General features: G+C 46.8%; 1 protein-coding gene across 2 annotated transcripts in view; it reads right to left on the reverse strand.

Annotated features, from left to right (window-relative positions):
* Nucleotides 1-20,250: 20,250 nt before the first annotated feature.
* Nucleotides 20,251-24,740, reverse strand: part of FUT11 (fucosyltransferase 11) — a 155,869-nt gene continuing 151,379 nt past the window's right edge. For both annotated transcript variants that reach the window (XM_069610685.1, XM_069610684.1), the window contains one exon: nt 20,251-22,048. In XM_069610685.1, the coding sequence (XP_069466786.1) occupies nt 21,901-22,048 (148 nt within the window). In that variant the 3' untranslated portion in view covers nt 20,251-21,900. The remainder of the gene's footprint in view (nt 22,049-24,740) is intronic.

The raw sequence follows: 24,740 nt of genomic DNA on the forward strand, positions 1-24,740 counted from the left end.
GGCTGCAGGGAAGTTTGCACCCATTTACTATTCAAACTGACCACAAGAACTTACAGGTACTTCAGAACATGGATTGTGTAAACTCACGGCAAGCCCGGTGGGCTCAATTTTTTGCCCAATATGATTTTCGAATCACCTTTATTCCTGAAAGTCAGAATACCTTAGCGGACGCCCTGTCCCGCAAGAGACATACCTTAGGTTCCTACAATCCTCCCCTGGAAAAGCTTTTTCCATGAACCAGCGTGGTGAGTCAAATCTCAACCTTCTTACAGCAGGTTAAAGAGGCCACAGTATCTACAACACCCCCTATTCCCAGGTGTAGGATCACCGAGCGAGAGGGTCTGTGGTTTAAAGGGCATCGATTGTGCATACCCACGGAGTCCCTACACTGTCGGTTTTTGTTTTGGTGTCATGACCATAAGATCACAGGTCACCGCGGTCAAGCTGGTACCTTCCATCTCATTCGACAATCTTTTTACTGGCCAGAGATGCGTGCTGATGTCATCCGATACATTCACTCTTGTAGGGTGTGCAATCAAAGTAAACATAGCACTTCCAAACCTTTAGGTCTGCTAGAGCAGAGCCCAGTGCCGGATCGCCCTTGGAGTCACATCTCCACTGACTTCATTGTAGACCTACCAAATCTTAGAACTGTACTTGCATAATGGTCACAATTGATACCTTGAGTAAGCTAGCTCATTTCTCTCCTCTTCCTGGAGTGCCTACTGATAAAAGAAATGGCAGTGGTGTTTATTAAAGATATCTTCCGGTTACATGGCCTTCCGGGTAAAATCACTTCTGACAGAGGGAGTCAGTTTGTTTCAAAGTTTTGGTCTGCCCTTTGTCAGAATTTGAGAATTGAGTGGGCGTTATCCTCTGGTTTCCACCCCCAACCAATGGGAAGACTGAAAGACTTAATGGTACCCTGGAACAGTATCTCCGTAGTTACATCAATCGAGAACAGGATGATTGGGTATCTCTTCTTCCCACTGCAGAATTCACCTATAATAACTCTCGCCATTCTGCCACTGGACTTACTCCTTTTTTTGTACTTATGGACTCCATCCTCGTACCTTTCTACCTAATTTGTCAATTGAATCGAATCTACCTGCAGTAGAAGACTCTTTATTCAGGATTCAGGAAGCCCATAAGATAGCCAAAACCAGTCTCGAGGACAGTCAACAGTCATATAAATTCCAAGCTGGCCGCCACCGCTTGCAGGTGACGGAATGGAAGGTGGGCACCAGGGTATGGCTCTCCACAAAGTTTTTGCCACGTTGGACTCACCCGTCCAAGCTGTCACCTCGCTTTATTGGTCCACATCCCATTCTAGCTAAGATCAATCCGGTGGCCTATCGCCTCAAACTTCCTCCCAGTTTACAACGAGTACATCCTGTATTCCACTCCTCCCTACTTAGGGAAGCAAGGTCTACTCTGCCTCTTCGTGCTACCCCGCTAAGGGCACCTTCTTCTGCAGACACCGAGCCAGAATACGAAGTATCACAGATTAGGGATTCTCGGTACTGAAGGGGTCGCCTTGAGTATCTAGTACACTGGAAGGGGTATTCTGAGGCTGAAGATTCATGGGAACCTTTTTTGTACATTAGAGCCCCAATTCTACTCAGAAGGTTCCACAGGGCACACCCTGGCAAGCCGGGAGGCTCGCGGTGCGGGGGGCATACTGTCAGGCGCCCTACTTTGTGGCGCCTGTGGCCCCGGTTCAGATTGCGCGGTGACCATTATTGGTGCTGCGATTTTTCTTCAGCACAGACTTCAGCGGTCTAGTTTTTTTCGTAGCATTCAGGGAGGCTTATCTGTCATGCCCTCCTGCGCGCTACACGTTGCAACCGCTTCAGTTCCGGGTCTCAGCCCTCTCCTGTAGCATCTTTGGTTTGCTGCGCTAGTTTTCTCCTTTTCTACCCGCACTGGGTATTCCTTCTCTGTTGTTTTCCGCTCTGCTTTCCACCTTCCGTATCCTCTGCCTGCCGTCGCCTCTTGCAGTGTGTTTTCTTCCGCGACCGTTCTGGTTCCGCTGTCGCTCTCTCGCTCTCTCTCTCGACCAAGCTCTCTCTCCTCTGTCTTTCATTACCTAGTTACTTCCGTGTACATCCTCGACGGTTCTCAGCTCTCTCACTGTCTCGCCTTGCTGTTCTCTTGTTCTCTCTTTCAGGTGTGGGCATTTACCTTCGGTGCTGCTCTTGAAGGTATCGCTCCGACATCGTGGTTAATCAAGAAGTCTTGCTCTTTTCCGTGCCTGATTGCTTTTGAGCCTGCAGAGCCAATCTTCCATTCCCAGCTGGTGCGTGGGTCTTCTCTGCTCCGGAACACATCCTGGGGTTTTTTGTGCCGAATGGCTTTTTCCCCCCATTAGTCCCTTTTCGGGGAAGGGGCCACTGGTACCGTTGTCTTACAACTTACCATTGTGGCTTCTCTTCAGAAGCTTGACACTATCTACAAAAAAAAGAAGGAAAGAAAGTAGAATGACTATCTCTCCAGGAGACCGTATGTAGATGCTACATCCGATTCTTGGTTGTCAGGTGAGGAGGAGGCTGAGGAGGGGAGGTCAGGATCTTGGGAGTTGCAGTTCCGGGGGTCTGACAACGTCTCTTTTCAATGTCCTCTGTGTGCAATCTATTGACGTGTCTCCATGGAAATGGCAAGATGCCACATTCCTCGACAAGTGTAAACAAACTCTTTCTGATCACACAAGAGTTTTTTCCCCCTTCATGTAAGTGCATTTGATTTTGAGTTTCCCTGACTCGTTTCGGCTCTGTTAAGCTATCTGACAAATACAGCACACTGAGAACCGGTACTTATACTGCCTAAAATGAAGTTAACTCTGTAGCCGCTTCTCATTGCTTATATTATGGACAAATGTCTTTACCAAACCATATTTAAACATGTGTCCTTGCGAGCTTTTACAGTTTGAGCCAATTAACTGTCTTTTCATTATGTGTTTTTGTAACATGGCTGTTTCTTCGCTTGTCTTTCTTTAACATTCAATGTTAATGGGAAACCTCTTCTTTACTGTATATAAAGAAAAACTTTACCTCACTGTTGATTCTGTGCTTCTTCACTATTCAGGAACTATGGCAACAATTCAGCGCTACCTGTATGAGCCCAAATATTCAGAAGAGTTAATCCTTGAAAGAGAAAAAGTTTGAGATGTGGATTCGGATGAAAGTATTGGAGGATCAATCACCAGAGCCTGAACCCAGTTGCATGGAACACATTTCCACCTGGTGTACCTGCCATCGTTGTGAGCTTAGGCCTACTCTGGTGAAGAACTACTGTTGTAGAGAACTCTGGTTGCTTCACCTACATTGCCGAAGAAGACACTGCAATGCGTTACCGAGCTGCATGACTTCAGGGCCGCCTGCCTTACAAGATCCATGCTGCAAATGATGGCCTTATGCACGAACTTCGAGCAACAGTTCGCCCTGGTAATCCAAGTAACAAGTAAGTTCACTCTATTTATGTTGTGTATTTGATGAACCCAATGGCTAACATAATATTTTGTTCAACTATATCAATATAACTTTGAAGGATCACTGACAAAATAGTTTTTCTGTAAATTAAATAAATTACTCTTGTAATCTGAAACCAAAAGTGTTCATCTCTACATTTATCATCCGAACAATTGTGTTCTTTCACTTGGAAGTATCTCCCAAACTATTTTTGCAGGAATGTGCGTTCACGTTTTTAATTGATCCCAACTTGAAATCACAAGTAATGTCAGTACTTTGCACGAAAAGGTACTTTTTAAAGCATAACAATGCTTTCCATTTTACAAAGTTGTGGAAACAAAAAATATCCAATTAATGGGTTTATTCAAGTAAACTATTTCTCTATCTCTTACACAGGCATTAGACTTGTGGCATATTGTGCCTTTACATGGTGGATTCATGGAGACCGGGATTTCACGTTCGACGAGTAATACCCGTCTGTGTCCTTCGAGCCAGTCGTGATGAATTCCCCAGACACCACAGACAATACTGTGGATTTATACAGACAGTACCTCGACAGTATAATTTGTAGTGCCAGTGACATCCACTTTAACAAACTAAATACAAAAAAATAAAAATGAGTTAAGATGCCAAATACCATATACACCACAAAGGGTTATTTTGCATGGGCACCCATAGCCACAGGGCAACCCCAGACCCAGTGTCTCCAGACTCCTCTTTGAAGACCTAGTCCCTGCAATCAACATGTCTCTGTTCATTGACTATGCTCTACGCTTATTGCGCTCACCTCATCCACATCCATCCCCCTCTCCTATCAATGACAGTTCGCACCTGTGGGCGTGCACTCGCAATGGGGCTGGGAACGTTCAAGGTGCTGAATACCATGTACACCAACAAAGGGTTATTTTTTGCAAGGGCACCCTTATCCACATGGCCACCCTAGACCCGGTGTCTCCAGACTCCTCTTTGAAGACCCCATTCCTGCAATCAACAATGTATGTGTCCTTTGACTGTCTTCTGGGCCTATTGAGCTCACCTTATCCACATCCACCCCCTCCGCTATCAATGAAAGTTAACACCTGTGGGCGTGCACTCACAAGGGGGCTCGGAACGCTCACTGTGCCGAATACCATGTACCATGTACACCACAAAGGGTTGCAAACCCGTTCCCCCGCAGAATCGAGCAATGATAGAATTCGACAATTCTTAGGTTTTAAACAGTCTCCGGACTTTTGGATAGGGACCAGTATAGATTGAGTCAAGGATTGGGGCATCGCCCCCTGCTGACATACCTTATGTCTTATAAATGACCACTCAATATATTGAAATAGTCTGAACAGGTAACCATGAATGGTTTTCAGTTTTTGGGGAATATTTCCATTGACACGATGTACTGTGGTTTGCTCATTTTGAACTTTAGATTACTTTGTTTATCCCTTCTTTAGACATACTCCAATAGTTCAGTGCAATGGGAGCCTTTCCAAACACACTCGCATATCGTCTTTTAAAAATAGGTCATTTTATCAAAATGACCATGTCTATCTTTCCGTAGACCGTACTGATGGAATTACAGACCGTGACCATGGAGGACCACAGACACTTCCAACATCCCAACAGTGAGGCCAAGCAACTTTCACACAAACCTTTTTGAAATCATTTTTTTTGTGGTCTAAATTATAATACTAATGTCCATTTTCCATTGAACAATGGTATGAATATATACAGTCAACAGCAACCTCATTCACCTTTCCAGTAATTTTTTTAGAATATTCCTTCAGATAGGACTATACGGTCGACAATCATTTAATCTACTTTCTAAAGATGTACTTTGTGAGTTCAAAGATTTTAACATTAAATTGTTTAACAATGTAATCAATGTTCTTTGAATTCGTTATGTCCAAGGAATGTACTAGTGAAGTGGTTGAAATTGAAAAGGCACATGGACAAGATTGTAAAATATCAGCTATACATTTTTACTGTGATGTAATTAGTGACCTTTTGTTATATGTATATATGATTCTTTAAGTAGAAGAGCACAGTTCAAGGTTTATACAACTTCAAAATGCTGGTTTTCAGCTTGGTCTGGTGGCCGGCAAATCCAATTTGACTGTTTCAAGGAAAATTTGGAAAACAAGGGCACATAACAGAACTTTTTTTAAAAAATAGTGGTTTATCAGTTATTCCATTGATATTACATTTTCATGTTGCAATTCATATAGTCTATGTGTGTGCTATAAATGAAGCATGTTTTTATTCTCGTTGATTAGAGGCCTGGGAAGAAGGAGCAAAAATACTACAACTGCACAAACTAATGTCACCGTTTGGCAAACCCGTTGTCACTTGGGAGCAGCTAGATTTTGAGGCTCAGCATGGTCCCTCGCAAGATTCAGTGTTGTGATGCAGATGTCCAGTGGCCGGAATTTGAATTGAATATCAGCACTGACCCATAGAAAGTAGCCCTGTATCATTGTTAAAGCAAACGTCGTCACCCAGAAGAAATAGATAACACAGAAGATGTTTCAGAATTGCTTGCAGAAACGCTCACACAATCCACACCCTCTAAAAAAAATACTATCTAAGATTGTTACCCGTTTCCCCAATACATGTGGACAATCGGAAATATCACACACAGAAATAACCAAAGCATTTTCACTACTGATTGACGATTGTACTCGTGATGTGGACTTAACTTTTCCTAGTGTTGAGAAATGATCCTCCACAATCGAATCGCAAACCACTACTTCTGGAATATTGGCTATTAAAGGAACGAAAAGACTGTGTTTGACTGCTGCCTGATCAAGATTATGAAAATGATTCAAATCTGCTTTGCTGTTAAGCGGATCAACCTACAGTAACATTTCAAGTTTTTCCAACTTCATAGGACTCGACAATACAGTACTACAAATATCAGGATTTCTTGTTCCTCCGCTATTAGCCAGGCATGGACACTCAAAACAGTTGTCAATGGACAATGCTATCGCTGGCAAAAGCCTCTGGGCTTGCTGGTGATGGACAGTGCGACAGTCCAGGTTTTTCTGCTAAATACTGCACTTACCACTTCCAAGATACGGGAACCAATAAAATAGTGAGTTCAGTCGTTGTGCAAGTTTCTGAATGTACATTGGTTGTTGCCATGTAAAAATATGGTTTCACTAAATCCCTTCATTTTCTGCAATTCAGACGAATGCAAAAAGACCTGATAGCCACTGATGGGCACATTTCAATAGCCAAGGCCATGCGAGAGCAGTTCCCAGACAAAGCATCAATATGATGTATGGCACGTTGCACAATCAATGTAAAAAGAAATTACAGCTGCTGGAAAATAAAAGGCTACAGAAAACATTTTAAATTGGTCACAGTCTGTCAGCAACCATCCTTGGTGGAGCTCCTAAACTTGTGACGGATCTGTAGATATTTTGTTTGAAAAATGGCGTTCATTGATGCACCATTGTTCTAACATACACTCTTGGACAGAAAAAGAACATTTCCACGAATGTGCACATGGACCATTGAGCAAGGAGCAGGATTGTAAGAAAAGGTGGTTGGTTCCAGGCTCCCCTCTTCACACAGCACTTGAAAAGATTGTGTACGACAAACCACTTTCAAGAGACATTAGTGGACTCTCCGAGTACTGCCAAATTGGAGATTTGGAGGTGTTCCATAATATGTGCCGAAGGTACAGGCCTAAAATGTTGCATTTTGGCATACACGTTATGGAGGCAAGAACAAGACTGGCCATACTTGCACACAACGAGAGCGTTGGAAGGGAACAAGCAAACCCTGCCGAATTGTTCAGGATACCCCATTGCAAAAAGGAGTTTACCAACAGAAGCAAACAGTGGGTGGCAAAGCCAATCTTCCAGTAGATGGATTTTGAATTCGTGAAAGATCGGACATTGAATGTGCTGGCCATACAAACGCATGGAATAGCTCCAGATTTTGTTTCCAGGGCCCAGTTATTGCCACATCACATCGCAAAAGAGGTTTGCCCTCCAAAACTTCAACTTGTTGAAAGGTTCACTTCAAGATTGAAATGATGTGTTGCTCTCTTCACAATGTTTAACAAAGCCAGTAAAAAGCTTTTGTACAGTGTTTGGAAACTGTTTTCATTGTACAATTAATGGAGTAGTATGTCACTTGACATTAATTGTTAAATAATGTACTTTTTTATTAACCACTGTTTGTGAAGTAATGTCACTAGATGGGCCTTAACATTTATTTTTTTCTTTGATTTGTGTATTTACCAGCAGCAATATAATTGATTTATATTAGAACAATAAATGTCAGTTTAATTATTTCAAGGATGGGACTCAAATCAAATGTAGAAGAGACTGGTGAGCTTAAAACCAACAGCCACCAGGAGCTCATTTTGGCTCCCCCAGGCCAACTAATGTAATGCTATAAAATAGATCCTTGTACCATGGTGGTAGCTCCTGGTGACCATTTACTGCTGGATACCCAGGCACAGCTTGTAATTCCAGCTTATCCAATCCTTATTTTGACCCCTGTTTGTGATGAACTCACAATAGTTGAAGAACCTAAAAGAACATTGGAGCAGCAGACCTACTGAAAATCAATGTCTCCAGAGCTCTGGTCCTCTCCAGGATGGACTACTGCAACAGCCTTTTCCTCAATCTGCCTGAATCCTCCCTTCGCCCCCTTCAATTTATCCAGAATAGGACTGCAAGACTTATCCTTGGGCTCAAGCCGAGGAACTGTATCTCTCAAGTCCAAAAATATCTCCACTGGCTCCTGGTGGCTGCGAGGATCGAGTTCAAGACCCTCTGTATCATCCACAAGTCTTACTGGGGCCAAGGACCCCACTACATCCAACTCTTTCACTAAATCCCTCCCTCTTAGAGACCTTCGGTCATCTAGCAGCAATTCTCTGCAGATCAGACGCTATTCCTGCAGGAGCATCCCTCTGTAATGGCCTCCCTGCCCCTTTCAGGCTTCTGCCTGATCTCCTTAAGTTCTGGAAGAGTCTCAAGACCCAACTTTTCTCTGCTTCACCCCCGCCCTCTGTTAATGCCCGCCTCTGTCACATGTACTGGCTGCCTGGTCCCTTCTGAGCTCCACAGGGCACCAGGCCCTCCTCAACCAGTATAACCCAGCACCCGTCTTCCTGCCCCCCACCCCCCACAACCTATACTTTCCCTTACAGGCCCCTTTCCCATGACAAGCCTGGCTGGGTGTGCATCCCTACCGACCCTGGTCCACCCCCGTCCTTGCGCTTCGCATGTGGTCCTCACTCCCTGCTTCCTCTGGTACTGCTCACCTGACCTCCCCTTAGCACTTGACTAGACCCATTGGCACTCTTGTTCCCGTCCCCTCCCCCCTGCACTTGTATACCTCCTCTTGCCCTGCACCTCCCTTCCACCCTAGCATTTTCCCTTCTGCCCGACCTACATCTCACCCCTTCCCACTGCACTTCTTGTTACTGCTCTTGCATGATCCAAAGGACTTCCCTGGCCTGCCACCCCCCACCCCCTTTTTGTCTTGTGGTGCCTTGAAACACTTTTTTTTGTATAGGGGCATTACAAATAACCAATAAATAAATAAAATAAATGAAGTCTAACATCACTGAAAAGCAGGACTCATGATAAGTGCTGCAGATAGCAATAGAAGGTTTATGTACAACAGTGTTCGCCAACATTGAAATAACGAGCAAAGGAATATGTCTCGTCAATGTGCACTATGAACATGCGCCTGTGGCCTTTGCACATTTACATCTTACTTTGGAGGATCACAACGAGGCACGCATGCACCAATGCAGAAATCAATTTTATTGCTGGACTAGATATGAAGCCAGCAAGCCTTTCAGAACTGCACTGAGGCGTGTTGGAATGTTAGTGTTTTATTATAGCTCATTCCACCCGAGTGCGAAATCGCCCCCTCCCTTCCCGGTCCGTCCGTGCCATCTCTATATATTAACCCGCTGCTTTTTTTTCCGAATTCCGTTTATTTCAGAAAAGAAGCGGCCCATTTTGGCCCACAATAGTGCCCCCCCCCCCCCACTATTAATTTACTTCAATAGGGCAATGCCCAAAAAAAGCTATAGGGAAATCAGAGCCTGTCTGCACCTTGCGCCTAGGGTCATCACTTTTGTTTTTCTCAAGAGTCCGGGTCCAATTTCTCTGGCTAATGTAGGACTATGCTGCGTGAAGAGTAATAGTCCTTTTCTAGTGTCTAGGACACGAGTACCAGTGCAGGTCGAGAAATGGCATAACATCGAATTAGCGGTCTATTAATACTTTATTTACTCTGTTTAAGATTAGGAATATAAATTAATTCCTACGTAATGGATTAGAAAATAACAGTACAGTATGGTCGTTGTTTAGAATTTGATCCATTTTGGTAGATGAATGGAGAGGAAAAATGGCGAAATACGGAGTCCTTTTTTAGTGTCTCCTAATTGAATTAGATTGCAAGTAGAAATAGTAATAGGACTAAAACAGCCGGGTTTAGACGCCGTGTGGGATTCTTTTCGGCTCCCGCAAGCATGGGGGGACTACGATCGAGTGAATTCTCACAGTTGTACAAAGTGGGCAGAATTTAGACCACAGGAAGCCCCTAGTTCTGCCCAGCAAGAGATCAATAGGTAAGCAATTGATGCAAACAGTATAGTAAGACTAAGGCATTTAGAGCTTGAATCATGTGAGAATTAGAGAGTGAGTGTTGTTATTTTTTTTTCCCCACAATTGGAGTCAATTCCACTGGCTGGGTTGCGAGCCAGCGAATTTCATACAAGTAATTTGGATTGACTACCCTGGGCGTTGAGTTTTATTTGAAGCCACGCTGAGTGGTAAGTGGAGAGAATCTGAGGGCCACAGCTTAAAACCTGTAGCTCTAATTGTAAATAGCCGTTTGTCAATCATGACATGGGGTGTTAAAGCAACTTGACCTTTTTGAACAGGCATTTTTTTTACGACGCCGAATAATCTGATGGCTGAGATTGTAATTTGATGAGACTAAGAGAAACCTCAGATAGGAAATCAACACCTAAGGTAATAAATGTGAGGGTCAACACACTAAATTGTCTTCGTCTATTGTGTGAGTCACAACATTGAGTCCTAGAGTATAATTGATATATTTATCGACAGGTTTACGAGAAATCCATATGAGAATGGGCCATCTCCTGATTTATTGAGGACGTTTCGGCATCTTTAGAAGGACTCAACTCACAAGCTGGAAAAGGTAATTGGTTACCTTTTCTCAGCGTACCTAAAATATGAAGGTATAGGATTATTAGTATTAAGTGCTTCTTCCTGATCTTTTAATTTTCTTCTATCAGCAGTTACGCCAACTTGATTTATTTCAAGCCGGAGATCAAGGCAGGTGTCGTTGGAAAGGGGAGATTCTCCCCTTTCCAACGATACCTTGTGTGACAGCATTGCTGCTCCCGGATCGGGTGCAGGGTGCTCGATCCGTGGGCAGCAAGGACCACTAGTCGCCAGGGATGTCTTTACAGTGCAGGGGGGGCTGCTTACTAGGTAAGCGGTCCCCTCCCCCTGTCGCCCCAAAGCATGGGGCCACATGTATGGAGACCCCTGGGGGCGGAAGGGTAACCATCTGCCCCCAGGGGCCGGGGGCAAAAAAATAATATATATTATGGCTGGTGTTGGGGGAGTGCCCCCACTGGACCACCAGGGAATGTTTTTTTATGGAAAGGGCTTGTCCCCCCCACCCAAAATGGACTTGGGGTCATATCATGCAGCCCTCCCTGGGGGCAGTTATCTGCTCTTAGGAAGGGGCATGTAAGCCCAGGGAGGGCTGCATGAGACCCCCCTCTCCTACATTTGGTGTGGGTGGAGAGGGTCACCCCCAGTACATTAGGCAATTACCTGGAGGTGTAGGGTGTCCCTCAGCCCCCCTAAAGGGCAACATGCCATTTTGAATTTTTTTCTTTGTTTACCAAACTTTCCTTGGCGCAGACGGGCACATTGGTGTGCCAATCTGGCCTCAGGGTGCCCAAACCTTACTGCCTCACCCACTGGGGGGCCTGTCCCCCAATTTTTGGTGGTCCTCTCCCCCACCCCAAATGGAGGAGGGTGTACCTCACGCAGCCGTTTGTAGGAGGCCCAGAGAGGCCTGCATGAGGTGCCCCCTCCACCCATTTGGGGAGAGGAGAGGGCCACCAAAAATTGTGGGACAGGTCCCCCAGTTGGTGGGGCAGTAAGGTTTGGGCACCCTGGGGCCAGATTGGCACGCTATTGGGCCCATCTGCGCCAAGGGGAGTTGGGTTACCAACGGAAAAAAGTGAAAATGGTAGACCGCATTTTGGGGGGGGGGATGTGGGGCACCCCAAAATGATGGGGATTTTCTAATGGAAAGGGGTGGTGACCCCCTCACCCCCCAACCACAATGGAGTGGGGGCCATGTCATGCAGCCCTCCCTCGGGGCAGATACTTGCTCCTAGGAAGGGACACCTGAGCCAATGAAGGAGTGCAGGACAGCCCACCCTCCCATATCTGCCACCAGGGAGGGCTACATGAGTTGTGACGCCCCTCCAATTGGGGTGGGGGTGGAGAGGTGCACCCCCCTTTACATTACAAAATTCCCCGGCAGTGTAGGGTGCCCCTCAGCCCCCTAAAGTGCAGCCTCTCATTTTCAATGCATTTCTTTGTTTACTAAACGTCCCTTGGCACAGATGGGCACATTGGTGTGCCAATCTGCATCCAGGGTGCTCATACCTTACTGCCCCACCCACTGGGGGGCCTGTCCCACAATTTTTGGTGGCCCTATCCCCCCCACCCCAAATAGGTGGCAGGGGTCTTCATGCAGGCCTCCCTGGGGGCAGATATTTGCCCGTAGGAAGGGGCAAATGGGTTTTCAGTGGGGGGTGAGGTTCAGTAGACCACCAGGGATGGCTTGCAAGGGGGGCATGCTTGAAAATTATTGATTTGTTTTTGCTGGTGTGACCATAGGTAACATGTTTTTTGTTTTGTTTACAGCTTTTTCTTATGCGAGTACTGTTTTTTATTATTCTATGGTTAGGGCCCACTGTTAGTGGGGTGGGTGAGACTGGGGCTGGATTGTTGGTAGTGTGGGTGGGAATGGGCCGTCGGGCAGATATGTTGGCGGGCTGGGACACAATTGCAGGGGCAGGCCACAAATTTCCCCCATGCCAGCAGAACATTGGTGTTTCCCTGGGAGCGGATCCCTCCCATGCGGGGTGTCCGTCTGCAAGCCCAGGCTCCACCTCTAGCTGTGCTACGTTACAGATGTCATCTCCGGGGAGGAATGGGGATCCTGCCAGGGCTCCCTGGAGCTGCTGCTGTACTTAGGGGATGGTACACCCACATGGTACATGGATATCCAAGGCCAGGGACATCACCTCCAACCGTCCTGGAGTTGCGGCAGGGCTGCATTACAGCTTTTCCCTTCGGGTAGGTATTGGCACACTGCCGGGACTCCCAGGTGGGGAGAAGCTGTAACGCAGGGCAGCCAGGGCTCCAGCAAAGTCGGCGGTAATATCCCTAAGCTTGGGCACCCTTCTCCCATGTGGGTCTTTGCCGGGGGTTCTGGGTAATACATTCTGGGCCGATTTGCGCAAGTCAGACCTCTGCGGATTCCCACGGGTGTCCTCTTTTCGGAAATGCATGGGGTTCCCTGTTTTCCTTGGTGGCTTGGAAACCCTAGGCCCAAATCTGTAGGGTGTGCGCATGAGCAGAATTCCTGAAATGATGCTGTGCTGAAAGACTTGGGGTTACCCGTGTTTTAGGCTTTCCCCTTGGCGCATAGGTAGGTGCACCCACACATGTGAGGTACCGTTTTCATCGGGACACCTGTGGGAATGCGGGACGGTAGGCCATGTGTTGTTGGCGGCGTGTTTCGTGGGTGAGACGAGTGAAATGTGCGGAAAAGGACAAGTTACTTTTTACCTTGTAACGTTCTTTCGACGGGATGTTCCTCCAACGTATTCCTTATCTTTGATAATATGTTTCCAGCTTGCTGGCCTCGGAAATGTTTTCTGTAGAGGGCGCTGCGCGTCGACGTCCGCCGAGTCGATGTCCCTCGACGGCCACCGTATCGGTGCCGACGTCATCATGCCCATAAATAGCCACGCGCTGCGTCCGTTGCTCAGTTCCGTTTTGTAGCATAAGAAAAGTCATGCCTGAATTGGTTATTGACCTTGAAGGAGCGTAAGCTGCAACCACAAGGGAAGTATCACTGCGGGGATGGATGGGAGGGGCGACAAGGAATACGTCAGAGGAACATCCCGTCGAAAGAACGTTACAAGGTAAGAAGTAACTTGTTCTTCGAAGGGATTGTGTCCTCCGACGTATTCCTCATCTTTGATAGACTCCCATAGCAGTGGCATGTAATTGGAGGTGGGAGTGAGAATGTTATGTATCCCTTTAGGGATGGACCGAATGTAATACAGCCTTGCCAAATCTGGTCTCTTGAGTAGTGGAGGAATCCAGATTGTAAAATTTTGTGAATGTATGTGCGGACAACCATGTGGCAGCCGCACATATGTCTCGGACCGGTACCCCTCTTTGGAGAGCCGAAGAGGCTGCAATACCCCTGGTTGAATGAGCCCTGAGATTTTGGGGTGGCTCTTTCCCTGCCAGTTTGTAACATTCCAGAATGGCCAAAATAATCCACCTGGATATGGTTTGTTTTGTTATGGGTAGTCCCAACTTGTGACCCGAGTATCCTACAAACAGTTGGTCTGCTTGCCTGATCCTAGCCATTCTGCTGATGTAAAAGGTGAGTGCTCGCCTTGGGTCCAGCCTATGTAGCCTTTCCTCCTCTTCCCCGGATGGGGAGGAGGGTAGAACGAAGGTAAGGTAATTTTCTGAGTAATATGAAATTCAGAAACCACCTTTGGGAGGAAATTAGGCTTCACCTGTACGACAACTTTGTCCTTGTGGAAGATTGTATGTGGGGGTTTACAGGACAGAGCTTGTAGCTCGCTCACCCTCCTAGCAGATGTTAGTGCTACCAATAGGACAGTTTTAAGCGTGAGAAATCTCAGCGCACAAGAGTGAAGTGGTTCGAATGGAGTGCCCATTAGGAAGTTTAAAACAAAGTCCCATAAGGGAACCTGGAATGGTTTTGGAGGATAAACATTAGTTAATCCTATGAGAAATTGTACCACTAGAGGAAGTTTGAAATACGATGGTTCCTCCGCAGTACGCTTGAAGATAGAAAGTGCTGCGAGATAGCCTTTTACAGTGCCAACTTGAAGGCCGGAGTTTGCCAAGTAGAGTAGAAACGATAACACCGTTGGTGTACCACATGAAAAAGGGTTGATATTCTCTTCCCTACACCAGCTGCAAAATTTGTTCCAACGGCAGCGGTATAAAGACTTTGTTGCTGGCCTTCTGGCCGAAAGAAACACCTCCATGACGTCATCAGGGAGATCCCAATCCTTGTAGCTCACCCTTTCAGAAGCCAAGCATGAAGGTTGAGGGTTCTGGTTGTCTGGATGGAGAACCTGACCTCCCTTCTGCGAGAGAAGATTCTCTTTGAGTGGAAGACGGATTGGAGGACAGATGGACATATCTAGAAGGTCCGGGTACCACGTTCTCCTGGCCCAATCCGGGGCAATTAGGATCATGGTTTTCCGGAATCTTCTCAACCTCCTGATCATTTGAGGAATAACAGGCACTGGTGGGAACGCGTAAAGGAGTGGAAACTCCCAGTCCACTACGAACGCGTCTCCTAGAGCTCCTCTCGGGGGAAATTCCCTTGAACAGAACAGATCGCACTTCCTGTTGGTGCTTGTGGCGAACAGATCCACCTGAGGGGTTCCCCAAAGGGCGAAGATCTCTTGAAGGACTTCCTGAGCTAGCTCCCACTCGTGGGAGACTGTGCTCTGCCTGCTCAGAGCGTCCGCTGTCAAGTTCTTCTCTCCGGCTAGGTGGACTGCCGATAGAGAGATTCCTTCTTGGATTGCCCAAAACCAGAGCTGCGTCGCCTCTCTGCACAGTGGCAGTGATCCTACGCCTCCTCTTTTGTTGAGGTAGTGCATGGCCACCATGTTGTCCGTCATCATCAGGACATTTCTCCCCTGTACTGATGGCAGGAAAGCTTTCAGCGCTAGTCTGATCGCTCTCAGCTCCAATAGGTTGATGTGTAGTCTGGACTCCGATGGAGACCAACGACCGCTGATGGTCAAGTCGTTGGCATGGGCTCCCCACCCCGTGAGTGAGGCGTCTGTGACTACTGTTATCTCCGGCCATGGTTGCCAAAACAGTTCTCCTTTCAAGATGTTCTCTGGATAGGCCCACCATTGAAGGTCGCGGGCTACCTTGTCCGGAATCCGGAGGAGATCTGTCATTCTCCCTGAGAATTGCAACCACTGACTTCTCAGTGCCCACTGAAGAGATCTCATTCTCAGGCGAGCCTCTGGCACAAGGAAGATGCAGGATGCCATGAGGCCTAGCAACCTCAAAAAAGTCGAAGGCTGGGAGACGTTGGGCATTTTGAAACTTGGTGACCATCTGTAGAATATCTTGAGCCCTCGCCTCTGGTGGCGAGGCTTTTCCCAGGGAAGTGTCCAGGATCGCTCCAATGAACTGGAGTCTCTGTGATGGTATCATCTGTGACTTCTTTAAATTGAGGGAGAAGCCCAGTTTGTGAAGGAAGTGGCAGACATAATCTAGCTGGGCCTGGGCCTGTTTCGAAGATACAGCCCTGATCAGCCAATCGTCCAGGTAGGGGTAGACGTGGATCCCTTCCCTCCTTAGACTCGCCGCCACTACCGACATCAGCTTGGTGAAGCCCCTCGGGGCGGAGGTCAACCCAAATGGCAGAACTCGAAATTGATAATGAGAGTTGCCAATTGCAAACCTCAACTATTTCCTGTGTTTGAGATGGATTGGCACATGGAAATAAGCATCCTGAAGGTCCAGAGATACCAGCCAGTCCTGGAGCTGGAGGGCCTGAAGGATCTGAGAGAGAGTTACCATCTTGAACTTGTCCTTCCTGAGGAACTTGTTAAATTCTCGTAACCAGGATGGGTCTCAGTCCTCCGTCCTTCTTTGGTATGAGAAAGGAGGGGGGGGGGGAGTGTACCAGCCCTTGTTCCTGTCCGCTACAGGTACCGGTTCTATGGCACTGTTCTCTAGCAGGTCTATAATTTCCTGCAAGAGGAGCGGATCTGGAACTTTTAGAGAGCTGTCCCCCAGTGGATGACTCTGAGGGATGTGTAGAAAGGGTAGGCAGTAACCCTGGGCAACTGTCTCCAATGCCCAAGCATCTGACGTTATAGCCTGCCATTCCGTCAGATGGTGAGTTAACCTGCCCCCTACAGGTGTATTGTGTGGAAAGGCCTCAGAGTGGTTTGGTGGCGGCTGATGCAGATGCCGAGGGTAAAGAGGCACCTGCTGCTGCTGCAGCCTTAGTACTTTTGACCCGTCCACCTCAAGTGGATCTCCTTTGGCCTCTTTGAGCCGGCTGTCCTCTGCCTTTCCCAAATGCGGAATAATAGTGAAAGGACTTTCCTCTCCCAGAGGTTCCTGAGGGGCGAAAAGGAGTTTGGCGGATAGCAGCTCTCCTAAAGATTTTGCTGCTGCTTTAGATGCCAATCGATGCCAGTTTGAAGTGATTCGCACATGGCATCTTTGCCATCTTTAATAATGTTAAGGAAGGCTTCCTTTTCCTCTTCTTCGGGTATGCAGTCAGCCGCTGATGAAGCACACTCCCATTGTGTGCGACTGAACCTGGCGAGCGTACAGGTGGCGTTGATGGACTTCAACGCCATACTACAAGCAGAGAAGACTTTCTACGCCATAGAATCGTACCTCTTGTCATCTCTATCCTGTGGGACAGTAGGGTAAGCGGTCCTACTGCTAGATGAAGTTGCCGCTTGAACCACCAGGCTCTCTGGAGTCGGGTGCTTTGATAAGTATTCAGGGTCAGCAGCCGCTACCCTATACTTGGCTAACGATCTTTTATTGACCGCAGGGATAACTTCAGGAGTTTCCCAATTAGATGTAATTTTCCTTTGTAAGGCTGCATGGAAGGGGACCACAGGGTCCTCCTGTGGACCTTTGTCTAATATGTCTGTTAGGTCATCCTGTTGAAAAACAGGTGAAGGCGCAGACCAACCCATAAATTCAATAATTCTTGCCATAAGGGTTCTATAGGGTGTTTCGGCATGTTCCCCTGGGTCTGGTTGAACAAATTCCACTTCTGGGGAAGTGTCCAGCCCACTTGCCTCATGTAGTGACTCTTGTAGGTCCTTCAGCCTTCTTTCCTTACAGGTGAAATCCTCTGAAATAGGCAGTGTGGTCCTCTGTAACCCAAATGTTTCCTGGTCAGAATCTTCCCCCTCTTCATAAATTGAAGATAGTCCAGGGTACTCTGACCTCTGAAATGGTGTAAAACCCATCTCTAAGGCAGAAGGAGCCAAACTCGTCATTATTGGGCGAGAAAACGTCGATGTCGTCGGCGCCGATGTGACAGGCTTCGAAGGCGTCGAAGAAACTGGAAGGAGTCTCGAAGAACTCGAGAGGATCCGGATCCTACTCGAGGACATAGATGACGGTCTTGGTGTCGTGCCGGAGGCCCTTGGAATCACCGTTGGCTGTGGAGTGGCCTTGGTCTTCTCTTTCATCAGCGTCGATGTCGGCGTCGACGATGGCGTTGAGTCGATCGACCGATGCGTCGAGGAACCCTTCGACAACGGCGTCGATCCGTGCGTCGAAGGAATCTTCGACGACGGCGTCGAAGATGGTGCCTTTTTACCCGATGGCTCGTGGCGCTCTCGGGTGGAATGTTTCGCCGGGTGCTGCGACTCGCGGCGTTTTGATTTTTTGGGTTTTTCACCCGGTGTATCACCCTCAGCTGTCTTCGAGGGGGTCGAGGCCGCGTTCTCGAAGACGCTTAACATTTTCTTTCCGAATTCCTCCCACTCAGCTTGAGAGCTGTGTTTTGTGGGACAGGAGACCCTTTCTGGGGACACAGAAGACGACGAGGAAGGGGATCTTCGACGTCTCTTTTTTGAGTGTCTTGATCTCGAAGAATGGTGGGAGCTACTTTGAGATCTAGAATGGGAATGTTTTCGACGGCGAGGAGACGAATGCCTCGACTCAGCCGAAGAAACCTTCGAGGAGGTTTTGACTGACTTACCTCTCTCGAGCTTCCCCTTGCGCTCCTTCAAGGCTTTCGCCGTCATAGACATGCAGTCCTCACACTCCGAACAATGCTGCTCGGATCCCAAGCACCACAAGCAGATCCTGTGTGGATCTGTTATCGACATTTTTTTACCGCAGTCTCAACATTTCTTGAAGCCGGATCACAGCATCGTCGGTTCCGATGAAGATGCCATCGAGAACGAGTAGGTATTATTCGAGTAGATATAGAGTTATCCTGACTGAACTGAGCAACGACGTTCCGAGGCCCCACGAAGCGCGGAAAAACGGAACTGAGCAACGGACGCAGCGCGTGGCTATTTATGGGCATGATGACGTCGGCGCCGATACAGTGGCCGTCGAGGGACATCGACTCGGCGGACGTCGACGCGCAGCGCCCTCTACAGAAAACATTTCCGAGGCCAGCAACCTGGAAACGTATTATCAAAGATAAGGAATACGTCGGAGGACACAATCCCTTCGAATAGGGTTTTTCTTGCCACATTTCGGACTTTGCCAGGGTTTCTGGGTAATACATTCTGGGCTGATAACGTATTATCAAAGATAAGGAATACGTCGGAGGACACAATCCCTTCGAATAGGGTTTTTTTTGCCACATTTCGGACTTTGCCAGGGTTTCTGGGTAATACATTCTGGGCTGATTTGCGCAAGTCAGACCTCTGCGGATTCCCACGGGTGTCCTCTTTTCAGAAATGGATGGTGTTCCCCGTTTTCCTTGGTGGCTTGGACACCCGAGGCCCATATCTGTATGGTGTGCCCGTCTGGAAAAATCGTGAAATTCAGCTGTCGGAAAAGACTTGGGGTTGGGGTGTTTTCGGCTTTCCCCTTGGCGCCCAGGTAGGTGCACCCACACATGTGAGGTACCATTTTCATCGGGACACCTGTGGGAACGCGGGAAGGTATGACATTTGATGTGTTTGTGTGGTTTTCATAACGTTTCGACCCATTTGCTGATTCCCTTTGTCACACAACCCTTTCATTTCCCAAATGTGCCCTACATTTAGTCGCTGCTTTAGGCACCATAAACCTTTGTAACCTGCACTTCACCTACACTTGAAAAGGTCTGCCTGTGCTCTTTCAAAAAATGTATGCTCGCCATTCCTCACCACATTGTTTTCCTGATTTACACATGCTAAGTACGTCTGTTCAGGCCGTAAGCATAAAACTCTTGTGTACCATGGCTCAGTGTTTGGCTTGTGCTATTGCTTGTTTTGTGAAACACTACAAAAAATGTGTGCTTTCCTAACTGAAGAGTCGGGGGAATGTAGCGGAGCATTGTTTTTCTCAGAATTCATAGAAGCCATTGCCGTACCAAGCCAACCATGTCCACCACATACATGCTTTTTCCCCAAACTATGGCATTTTCCCCTACCTAGTTGTTGCCCGACCTGCGCAAATCACCCCTTCTTAAACTTGGAATTTTGTCTACTTTTCAGAAATGTATGCCTTTCTGTCCTCCAATTCGGCTTTCCTACCCTTTTCTTCTATTACGTCCATGCATGTCCAATTGGCAAAAATTGCCAAAATCGCCTACCTCTCACAAAACGGTTGATAACCACATCAAAATAAAATAAATTTGTTTCCACTCAACCTGTTCTTGAAAGTCAAAAAATTGGGGAATCCAGCACAGCAAACCATTTGTTCCTAGCTCTTACAAGGAAAAAACCACAGGCTTCTTTGTACATCATTTTATTGGCATTTTTTGAGGAAAAAAACACATTTTTGCCTTTTTTGGTCATTTTCTCTCACCCCCCTACAGCAACCTAGGATTCCTGTGGGGAAAAAGGGGCCACATTTGGTCGATATATCCCATGTAACAAAAAAGTTACAAGGCATTGAATGGTGACATACGGAAATCACCGAAAAAGGCCTTGGCACTGGGGGGAAAAAACCCATGGCACTTAAAGGGTTAAATGACCCGCGCCACCACTGGAAAACAGAACACAGACAAAGTGAAGGCTCACTTGTGAGTAGCTTAGCCCCAACTAGAAAGGTATAGAAAGGGATTAGTGTGAAATCCTCTTCTTGAAATAGCTCTTCGTAATGGGCTAATGGTTTATTTCAAAATTTTTTGTGAAATACAGGACAGTAGATTTGAAGAACAGCATAAGGCACTGTTTTACATCAAATAGGACCCTCAAGGTTCTACAATGTGTAATGAACTAGGCAGACCACATGGCCAGATAAGTCGTTTTCTCCACTCAACATCTATGTATTCTATGCAGCTGTTTGTTGCTGGGATAAGTTAACTTGACAAGCCCATATACAAACTTGATCCACAAGCATTAATAAAGGCAAACTCGTCAATGTCATAAGATGTTTGGTACAGCAGTCATTGATATGACTTTGGAGTAGTACATCCATGCAACTTGTAATCAAGCACCCTGATTTACGACAGGGGAATGTGAACTTCAGACTAAGGACCATCATATTCCTAGTTAATATTTTTGGTGAAGGTAGTGTACAAAGCAATAGCGATATAAAGTATACCTAAATCGTGTTACATTTAAAGGAGAATACATTGCATGGTTACAATTCCGGTTACAATTCAGCAACTGTGTCAGCACAACCTTAACATTAAGATGACTTTACAGTCGAGCCTTAATGAGTACTTACTGAATGAGTTTCAGATTTTGCCCTCTTTGGAAACATGACTAAGCGCATGTTTGTAGTGTGAATTTAGATGTAAGCTATTAACCAGCATTACTATTACCTTTGTAAACAGGTTTCCCTAACTTAATAGCCACTACAGTTGGAACTGTCACACATTAATTTCATTAAACAAAACTGGGAAAGACATTTACTAGTGTAGAAGACTGTCCTGGTACGAAACTCTTCCAGGATAGAATCCAGCTTTTGAACAGCATGAATTATAGTATGCGGGATGATTCCATCTGGTAATCAAAGCATAATGTGTTGCTGCTACCAGGAGAGGAGTCTTGATTTTGTCAAAGTCCATGAGGGCTCTGGTAAACTGAACGCAAACAAATATGAAGTATGAATTCCCACCTCTTTGAAGTCTGAAATGGAGTTCAATTGAGGCAATTTGTGTCGATTCGTACAGTTAATTAATCCAAGATGTCAACACATCCTTCTTAAATAAAGAAAATGTGCTCAGTCTAGGTCATGATTGTGGTGAAATTCTTTGGACAGGGTGTTAGAACAAAAGGTCATTTCAGTCCCAGAAAAGGCAGTCATTTGCACAATAGGAGTTTGGGTGCATTGGTTTCACAATACCTGAAAGCAACCCTGATCTGTCCTGAGAGAAACCTACTGAAAGTCTTGTGTGCACAAGGCGATGAATATTTGGCTGTAAAAAACTATCAGTGCTGCATGTTGCGCCTCATGAATATTTCATGCATGTAATCCCAGAATCTCCCCTGGTCAATCTCGTTCTGGCGAATCATAGCACTGAGAGCCTCACCCTGGTCAAGGCTCTGCCAGTAATCCTGCAGCCACATCTGCTTCCAGCTGAAACAATAAAAGATAAAAACGTTTAATACAACTATAAACAATTAAGAGATTTATGAATATCAATGTATAAGCCTGTATTTTACAAAGGTCTACTGCATTCCATATGTGAAGCAAGCTTGACGAAAGCCAGGATCTGGGCTAGGCTCTGATTAGTCTCAGAGAGGAAAAAGTCTGCTGTAGGTAGAGGTGGCAGAGATGAGCGACTTAATGGATCTTTATCATTCCTTTTGTTTTTTTGTGTTACGCATGATACATTTTGTATAACCAAGGGCATTACACGGGTTCACTTTGATAGAAACTGAGCTGGATATATGTCCACCTGCAGAAATGATCATGGGTGGAAAGTGGATGGGGGTCGACTGGGGCTGGGAGATGGGAGAGCACAAAGTACTAGAAAGCTAAGCAGAAGTATTATGTGAAAGCGAACAGGGCGGATAGGTTGTTGGCAAGAAAGCTGAGGAATGAGGAGAAAAACAGAACAATCTTGAGAATTAGGACACCCCAGACATCAAGAGGGAGTTTACGAGGTATTATGGGGAGGTATATAGATCCGATGGGCCAGCGGACGGGGGTCAAGGGAGGTTTTTGGAAGGTTGTCAGCTTGCTGGGGTTGGGGCAGCGGATAGGGAGGAACTGGAGAAGGACCCAACTATAGAAGAGGTTCACAAGGCTACTGCAGCTCTTCCCCTTGATAAAGCTCCAGGGCCGGACGGCTTCATGGCAGCTTTTTACAAAACGTATAGAGATGTGCTGGCCCCGAGACTGGTAGCCTTATATAATACCTTTGGGGAAGGAAAAGGGATATCCCCATCTCTGGGTGAGGCGAAAGTAGTGTTAATTCCTAAACAGGGGAAGGATCCTGCGTCGTGTGGAGCATATAGACCGGTTGCTTTAATCAATTTGGACGCAAAGATTTTTACTAAAATCTTGGCGTCTATGCTTGAACCTCTCCTTCCTTCTCTAGTAGAGCGGGACCAGTCTGGTTTTGTTAAGGGAAGGTAAACGCATGACAATACCAGGAGGATTGCCCATATTAGAGGGAAAGTGAAAAAATTCAGGACAGAGGCCATCGTGGTGGCCCTCGACGCTGAGAAAGCGTTTGATAGAGTGGAATGGGGCTTTCTCTTTGCCACTATGCGAAAGATGGGTTTCGGGGGAAAAGTTTATGGGCAAGATCGAGGCGAACTATTGTAATCCCACACTGCGCCTGATTATCAATGGGGAGGCGTCTGAGCTGGTGACAGTCTCTAGGGGTACGAAGCAGGGCTGTCCGCTGTCGCCGCTTCTTTTTGCTATATATCTAGAGCCCCTCCTGAGTAAAATTAGACTTCACCAGGGGATAAAAGGAGTGATGTTCGGGTGAAGGGAACATAAGGTGGCCGCCTTTGCGGACGATATGTTGCTGACCCTGACGAATCCCCGAGAGTCATTGGGGGCGGTCGAGGGAATCTTTGATGAATTTGGCCAAGTTGCAGGGCTGCAGATCAATAAAAGTAAATCAGAGGTGCTGTGCCTACAGATGGCCCCTGGGGTGGAGGAGGAATTAAGGGAGAGCTTTGAATTTGCCTGGGCGAAGGGTCAGATAAGGTACCCGGGGACTGTTATCACGGGGACGATAGAGGGAATGTATGAAGCAAACTACTTACCACTATTGGGGAAGATTAAGGGGTTGCTCTTGGGCTGGGGTCCACTAGCTGTGTCTTGGTTAGGTAGGATTAATGCCTTAAGGATGGTTATTCTTCCAAAGTTGGTGTATTTATTTATGGCATTACCGGTAAGGATAACAGTCCCTTTCTTTAGAAAACTGAGGAAGCTCACTCAAACCTACATATGGGGGTCAAAGAAGCCTAGAATTGCCAGTAGGTTGATGCAAATTCCCAGGGACAGAGGGGGCATGGGTGAACCAGAAATGGTGAACTATTACCGAGCGGCCCAGTTGAGAGTACTACGGGACTGGTCGAGGGATGATAGGGGTAAGGTGTGGAGAGAAATGGAAAGAGCTGTGGTAGGACATGGGCTAGAGTGAGTTTTGTGGCTTCCTCATGAGGACAGACCCAGGAGGTTGTATTGTAGCGCAATAGAGGAGTTGGTGGGTAGATTATGGGATGAAGTGGTGTATAGATCGAAAATCACTACCTTTCCCCTCTCCTCTCACGCCCCTACTTGCTAATCTTCAGTTTTACCCCGGGCTGGAGATTGATTCTGGGTTTGATGTGTGGCGGGAAGGGGGCTGCAGGTTCCTTAAAGACCTTTACGAAGGAGGGCAGGTGAGGAGCTTTGTTACCTGCAAGCCTTGTTCGGGGTAGGGGAAGAGGTGCGGTTTCGATACATGCAGTTAAGGCATTGGGCTTTACATCCTGCTATAAAAGGGGCGGCTACAAGGGAGCTTACCCAATTTGAGAAATATGTGACCACTAAGACAGGATACAGACACCTGGTGGGGGATCTGTACAGGTTGTTTAAGGAGGGGGAAGTGGCGGGTAAGAGGGGCTGTATGGCCAGGTGGGAGACAGAAACTGGGCAATCAATTGCACTGGATCAGTGGCAATCCCTCTGGGCGCAGATCCCCAAGTTGACGAGCTCTTTGCAACTTCAAGAAATATGGTTGAAATTGATGTATCAGTGGCATCTCACCTCTTACAGGTTAGCTAAAATATATCGGTCTGCATCTGCTCTGTGCTGGAGGGGA

The sequence above is a fragment of the Ambystoma mexicanum genome, chromosome 8, assembly GCF_040938575.1.
Source record: "Ambystoma mexicanum isolate Mex_15411 chromosome 8, UKY_AmexF1_1, whole genome shotgun sequence".
Taxonomy (NCBI): Eukaryota; Metazoa; Chordata; class Amphibia; order Caudata; family Ambystomatidae; genus Ambystoma; species Ambystoma mexicanum.